This window comes from Phaethon lepturus, unplaced genomic scaffold (genome assembly GCF_000687285.1).
Source record: "Phaethon lepturus isolate BGI_N335 unplaced genomic scaffold, ASM68728v1 scaffold38987, whole genome shotgun sequence".
Lineage (NCBI taxonomy): Eukaryota > Metazoa > Chordata > Aves > Phaethontiformes > Phaethontidae > Phaethon > Phaethon lepturus.
The window spans coordinates 7040-14867 of NW_010551806.1; the positions used below are offsets into that span (position 1 = coordinate 7040).

Here is a 7828-nt window from a genome sequence, read left to right on the forward strand (position 1 = left end):
CCTTATGAGTAGAGCAGGTTGCCATCATACAACTGTAACGCCTTGTAATTGGCATCTGGCCTGATACAGGGAACAGTTTGGCCCATGCTATCCTAAATACTAGAAGCACACTCCTACATAAGCAAGCATAAAGTTACAGTGGTGATCACATTTAGATGCTACCTATTCTTTATTGCTCTTTTGATGTTCAATTGTTCTTCAAGATGTAATTACACATCCAGTATGAAGACAGTTGATGGCTGAAAATAAATGTGTTTGCTTAACCTTTTACCATTCTTTGTTGCAGCTCTCAAGTTCCACTTACAAATATAGGAGTGAGGAATTTAAGAGACAGTTTTCTCATCTGCCAGACTCGGAGAGACTTATAGTAGGTAAGATGTAATCACACCAAAAGTGCTTGTCTTCTGGCTGATAACTCCAGATTGCAGTAGTGCCAAGGTGTTTTTTTTATGGCAAATTCTAACTACAGCTGATAACTTCCTATTCTCCTGTCTCTGAACTAGCGTAATATACCTTCAGGTGAAAGTCAGGTCCATACTCTTCTCTTGTACTGCCTGCTTTGTGAGTAAAGATAGATTCCTTTTGGGGGTTGAGAAGTGAAGGAGAAGATACAGAATCCTCCAGTTCATCTAGATATGGAATGGGAGCCTCTTAACGTCTTTTCCTGCTGCTACCACATAGTGAGTTCTTAGGCAGAACCCTTCCTGACCTGCAGGGTCAGGCTGAGCACATAAGCTCAGCATATGTACATTGATGGGCAAGTGTGAGAAGAACAGAGGTAGAGTTAAATCCTGAGCACTGAATTTGTTTTATGTTCTTTGCAGCATGGACAACCAACTTGGTGTACCTCTTCCAGTGTCATAACCATTTATTTTCTATTCTGTGAGTTTCTGAGTCTTCTCTTCTACTTTAAAGAGGCAGCTAGTTATGACTGAGCTAGTTGCCATAGATGGTGGGGGAAGAGGGATTGATTCCATAATTGTAACAGTTTGGTGCTTGAATACAAAGGTAAGGGATGTTGCTTCAAGTGACCCTGTTAAGTAGGTAGATCATCCTTAGCAGAAGCTTTTCCTTGCTCCCTGGAACTAAGCCTAGACCTTGCCCTAGGCACGTTGATTAATGTGACTTCTGGGACTGAGTGACACAGTGGGTGCTTGTAATTTAAGACTCTTCAGAGACAAATGCCAGCTATGTGGTATGAGGACATAAAATTCAGTATTTAAGTGTGTAATTCCCTTGAGCCTTCGTAGGAGATCATTGAAAAACACAAACCAATCTTCATTTTATCCTGACTTATGCTGTGCACTTGGATGGATTTGTCAACATGGTATATTGAGGGCAGATAAAAATGTTTTATGACCTAGATGGTCTGTGCAGTTGTAGTTATTGCCCAGGCTAGTGCTGAGCACAAAGAACATTATCTGGTGCTATGCTGTGCAAATCTGTTAGATCTGGGTTGGCTCATGCCTTGAGCAGAGGTTTTTCACAGCCTGGTATACCAGGTTAGCTTATCCATGCGCTCATGACATGGATGCAGGCATAGAAGTAACGCTCCACTGGAAGAGTGGAGGTGGTGAGAAGTGCCTGGGGTGGGAGGGGACAGCAGAGGTGTCAGAAGATCAAACTATGGTGCATAACTTCTTGGCACTGAAATGTTCCTTCTGAGCTCTGACTCCCTCTTTTGCTCCACTGCAAAATCCAAAGGAGGCAAGCATATAACTCTACCTCCTTTGCATGCAGTGATGCACCTTATTCCCTCTTTTGTCACTTGCCTTGGAGGTAAGCCTGCCTGTGCTGCCCGAGCATTGTGTAACAGATATACTGTCCAAGAATTGGGTGGGTTTTTTATACAAAGTGGCATTGTGACTGTTTAAAGTTCATCTCTCATCTTATGCAACCTTTAAGGAAGTGAATATTGAGAGGCTGTCAGTATATGCTTGCAGCATGCTGAGCTCCTTCCAGGTTAATGAAAGAGAAATGAGAGCTTTCACTTGCACAGAAACAGTTAAATCCCTGTGTCCTTTTCCAGCCTCAGAAGGAGGCAGTTATTCTCTGAAATGCCTTCTGCATTGTTAAAATACTTGACTTCAGTACAGAAGTAAAACAGAAGAAGAGGATATTACTTCAAAGTGTTGTTTTGATGTTTGTACTTACACAGGGTTGATACAGAAAGCCATGGAGCAAACTCTGAAGCACAGTTTCAATGAACAGATTGCCTAGGACTTGGAGAAAGCTTTAGTAATTGGTTAATCTCAACAATGTAGCATCTGCTCCATCAGAAGCAACATCATTACTTTATATATATTTAATTTTTTTTATGGCATAAAAAGCAGTGCTCCTTTGGAAGGACTTTTTACATCCTCCAAGCAAAGAGCTCTTCCTTTGCTTGATGCAGAGAAACTTATCACAAGCTTCACAGTGCTCAAAGAAGCAATTACTTGCTGCTGTTCATTAAAAGAACTGTAACTGCTCCTGTTCTTAACTTAGTTGCCTTTAACAGCTATTCCACTGTCATGAGCACTGTATAAAAAGATTATATGAAAGAGAAATAACTTAGACTTTCAAAGTGGGAGTTTTTAAAGGACTTTAATTTGTCTGAAAATGTTGTTTACAAGCAGCATCTTAAGTTTCTGGATCTGAAAACTTAGAAGGAGAAATGCTAATCTCTCCCTTTTGTTTTGATATTCTTTTTTGTAGATAGGTCATGGTGGTGTTGCTCATCACTTGCCCAGTGCTCTTATATTTATAGGTCTGAATCCCTCTCGCTCCCCCAAACAGAAGTTAGATGCAAACTTCTTGGTAATGCTTTACTGAAGTCCTTAACCTCAAACTCCTGCTGCATTCCCTCTCTGCTCTCCCAGCATTTTGGTATCTGACTTCTCTTTAAACATGCCCTTATTTATTGGTTTGGATTTCTTTAAGTTCATGTAATTCTGTTTGCAGTTTTTGTCTCCAGGGGCTTGTACACATGCCTCATGCTTGTTGCAAGAAACTTTATTTCCATTTGATTATTTGAGGGGAAAAACCAAGAGAATTAAAAATCATAATAGAAGTTTCTGTAGATGCAGACTTACCTTGAAGTTAGGACAGTGAGGGACTTCTTAACCTCTTGGTACTTGAACAAGAACTTTCTTGTACACAAAATCAAAATTCTGGCTCGGACAATGCCAGATACAATGCTTTTCAAAATAACAAAACTCATTTAACTTTAGAGGTATCAAATCATTAACATCCTGCTTGAATAGGTACATTCTGGGTATTTTCTATACATAAGGTAGCCTTCTTTATGTTGGAGCTTCCAAAAGAGGTCTGTCTTAACTTTCTAGTAGTAGTACTTCTGAAAACTCCTTTGTTTGAATCTTCAGGCTCTGAAATTATGAAAGTTCTCTCAGAGAGGTTTTTAAAAAGTGCAACCAAATCCTCTGCTTTTGTTCTTAATTAGCAGGTATCTGATGATGTGTAATTGCATTTTAGATGAAATCTGTTTCTCAATAGGTATGTTTCAGCCAGAGGCAGTATCATAGTAAGTGACAGTAAGCTCCTGAAAATATCCCCTGCCTGAAGAACTGGATAGCTTCAAGCTGCCTTTTAGTGTCTCAGTCTGCAGATCGTTTTAGCTAATTATAGGATCTGTTTAGTGTAAAATGTTTATCTTACTACAACATATGAACTACTGTTATGTAGGAGTTGACAGTATAATCTGGTGTACTAGAAAACATTTGTGTATTCTGTTGTTTAGGTGCTTTGAAGATGGACTTATGAATACTTATCCCATGTACTCCTGATCTTGCCTGATATGTTTTTCTCTGAAAATATAGGATAATGTACAGGCAGTCAATACATGGAGTGCTGTCCTCACACAGATGCCTCCATCAGCTCTGGCTTTGAGGTGTTCCCAGAACAATGGTCTGGATGCAATCCAGTACAAGTCTGCCTTCACAGACTTTGGAAGGGTGAAAGAAATGGCTTTTTATTTGTATTGTAATACCCTTATCTCACTTCAAGTTAACAGGTTTGAGTCAACTGAGCTGTAATAAGTGAGTAAACTTGCTCTTGCTCTCTACACGTAGATTACGCCTGTGCACTCCAGAAGGACATTCTGCTGCAAGGACGCTTGTATCTCTCTGAAAACTGGCTCTGTTTCCACAGCAACATTTTCCGATGGGAGACCACAGTAAGATCTCTTAGCTTACTTGAATCCGAATTCTTCTTTGCCCTGTACTATCAGGACATGAGAGTTCCTCAAAAAAATCTTATCCTGTCAATCTTGTGCTAGTAACTTTGTGCTGAAAAGAGCCTGCATCCCAAAGAGGAAATGCAGATCCATTGCTCTGTAAAATGCGAATAGCATTGGAGACATCTGAATGCTGAAGTAAGCCTGCTCACTCAGTCATTCAGCATAGGAAGGAGTTCATGAGTGATGCTAAAGCTTTCACATTTCTGGATGATGATTTGCCTCTCCTTGCCAAGGAGAGTTGCTCTATAGAGGGATGTAACTCCTGTAAGACCAGGAGCGTGATACAGTAAATGGTGTTGCCCTGTTCAAGAACTCTCCAGCGTTGAACCTTACTTGGTTTAGTCTCGCATAGACTAAGAATAGCTGAAGAGAATCTATACATTACCTCTGCAGGTTCTCATATTGTGGTCTGTAGCTTTTGAATAGTATGAGCATAAGTAGATATTTGACGTTTGCCCTCTTTCTGTTGACTTAGGTTAATGAGTTAAAATTTTTCATTCAAGCAGCTGTTGCATCTGCTGTAGAAATAGCTTGAGGCAGTGAATGAGAAAGTAACCTAGTTACTAGGTGATAGATGTGTCAAAATGTTCTGCAGCTGCAAGACTGCTCATACCTTACGTTGATCTCTTAAATTCTACTATGTGTTCTCTGAAGTACGCAGACAACAAATAGCTTGTGACAAATAGCTTAAGACAATGAGGGGGTGTATAAATGCTTAACTGAAAACGAAGCTTAACTTAAATCAGATTGATTTGATGATTGAATGTTTCTTATTATAGACTTGAAATTAAAAAAAAAAAAACCCACAAAACAAAACTGTTTGAAACCACACCCTTGAGTATATAAACTATTCAAAGACTGATTTTTTTTTCAGCCAAAACAGCATACATCCTGGTAACCTGTTCCTGCCTGCCTAGCAAAGTGGTAGATGCACAGCTACAATGGTAGAAACAAGTTTTGGGATCTCCTTAGCAGGCTGTGTTGATGCAGAGAGGAAGTGGGAGGACCTTCTGCACACACAGGAAAAAGCAAGATCCAGCTGTATGTTCTTCCTTTCTCTAAGCTGAATGGCACAACAGCCTATCTTCAAGGGAAAGGGGTAGGCTGAATGGAAATGGCTTGTTGCAGCCAGTCAGACCATGCTGTTCTGAACAGAAATATTTAAAGTACTAATACACAAGGCAAACACATCCAAGCAGGAAGATTTCCTTGCAGTGTCTGGACTGCAAAAAAAACCCTGTGAAAACGAACTAGATTGCAAACTTCTGTGAGATGACAGAGACAAGATAGTCTGTTATCTGACCTATGTCCCACTTCATGTATAGCGTACCGATTGGGATTGACTTTCAGGTATGTGGCTTGTATGCAATTAGGATTGGGCCCTTAATCCTTGAGTGTTGCTGGAGGAGTGGAAGGAAAGAACAAACTATTTGTTTCCCTAGTCCTAGTATGAAAAAATAGGAGATTACTCTAAAGTCATCTTAACTCACTTCTACTTTGGAATGCTTGCTGTTATGGTTAGCAAGTGGAGACAGTAATTGCCTTTGATCTCAACTGAATTGCACCCCAGGGTTTGGGGTTAGTTTGAGTTCCTCTTGCATGTTCTGTGACTTTGTAAATTTTTAGTCTTAACAGTTATTTTTTATTATGTCTTATTAAATCTGTTTTTTGTTAGATTTCTATTGCCTTGAAGGATATCACTTTCATGACAAAGGAGAAGACTGCTCGGCTCATTCCAAATGCCATACAAATAGCAACAAAAGGAGAAAAGGTGAAAACATGTATTTAAATGTTTTTAAAATTCTAATGTCCAGGGCAGAGGACTTGTTGCAGTTTTAAATTTGCATAAATAACTTCCCTGTCAAATCTTTAAATGTGATTGGGATTGGAAGACATACTTGGTGGTTTGGTCCCTGTGCATATTGGCTTGATAATTCAACTTTAGTTTGATTGCGGAATCCCCTAGTAGTGTTGACGCAGTAACCAGAGAGTAATGGAGTTTTTGTCCCATTGATTCTCAAAGGAAGGCCATTTGAAAATTAGAAGTTCAGGGCATGAATTCAGAATGTGCATCCTTGAGAGTGCAAAAATATCAAACTCACTGGATTGAGAAGTGCCCCTGGAAGAAAATTGCTGAAAAACAAAAGGACTGTGATATCAGGGGTTTTGAGTCATGGAGAAATCTACCCATAGAACATGCAATTTTATGTGCTGGGAAATGGATTTTTTGGATGTGTATTTGAAAAAAACTGAAAAGTATAATGCAGAATGTTCTTAGGTGCAACACACTTCATGATACTTCTTCTGTAAATGCCTTGAATATAATAATTCTTGGCTGGATACGGTAAATAGCTTTCCAGGGTGAATCCGGAGCTGTTATTTGTGAAGGAACTGCAATCTCTCATATTTGGCTGTTCCCTCTCAATTAGTTAAATATTAACTTTCATCATCAAGTAAGATAAACCTCTTTCTCTGCTAAACAAACTTTCAAATGGGAAAGATTTTAATACTGCAAATGATGCATCTAATTTGATCTCCTGTTTTAATTTAGTTTCACATCTTCTCATGTGAAAAGATTAGTAAAAGCAATATGCATCAGAAGGATGGAAAGGGCTGTGGCCTGTTAGAAATAGGTACATGCATCTCTGACTTGTTCCACCTCCTATTTGGAAGTAGGAGAAAGATTTAACTATGTAGTTGGTTGAGGGGGAGTTCTTCCTTTATGCCAGAAGTACAAAAGATTGCAATTAGATGCCTAGACGAGCAAGTGTCTTTATATACTTTATGGATATTGGGGAACTAACTCATACTTATTAAAAGTGATAAAAAGTGTGGAGTGTGAGGAATATGAGCCTGGATTTGAATGTGAGAAGAGCATGCCATTGCTGAAAACCTTAGGATATTCAAGATACAAGGAAGCATTCTGGGTTTCTTGAAAATACCTACAAGTCAGCTTTTATGTACCTTGTTTCTTCCTGCAGTTTTTCTTCACGTCATTCAGTGCAAGAGACAGAAGCTACCTCAGTATATTCCGCTTATGGCAGAATGTGTTGCTGGATAAGGTAAGCTTGTAAGTGCCGGTACCTGTGGTTAAGTAACAAAATCTTTTTCTAATGTAAGCAGATGTGTCTTTGGAGGATAAGAGACTTTCCTGAAGTTAGCTTTTTCTTTCTGACACAGAATTCTAATCTGATGTTCTCCTTCGCCTCCTTGTACTTTAGATCCCAGATACACTTCTCATCCTTTCCTTCTCATACTGCTATCTACAACTTTGTTGATGATGGAGCGTTTTGTCTTTGAAGATAAGTTGCATGCTTCTCTTCGCTGCCAACTCAAGCAGATGTTAGTAAATTGGCATGCATTTGCTTCACATTTTCTATGGCTAATTTGTGAACAAAAAGGTTAAGAGACTTTTTCAGTGAAAGCTTTTTTTATTTTTAACAAAAAAGCCAAAAGTCACCTTCTCAGAAGTTAGCTGAACCTCTGCCAACCAACTCATTACAACTCCCCTGACCTTGAATAAATGCATCAAAGGCAGGCTGTATGATATGGAAGTGTATTTGGCAACTGCTGCTAGTTAGCTTGATTTAT

General features: G+C 39.2%; 1 protein-coding gene across 1 annotated transcript; it reads left to right on the forward strand.

Moving 5' to 3' along the window:
• Positions 1–286: 286 nt before the first annotated feature.
• LOC104623841 (GRAM domain-containing protein 1C-like) lies at positions 287–7299 on the forward strand (the record flags this gene model as incomplete). Its single annotated transcript, XM_010291039.1, has 4 exons — positions 287–371; positions 4071–4174; positions 5913–6008; positions 7219–7299. Coding segments are annotated over 4 exons (366 nt in total), but the record flags the coding sequence as incomplete, so codon positions are not given.
• Positions 7300–7828: the final 529 nt, after the last annotated feature.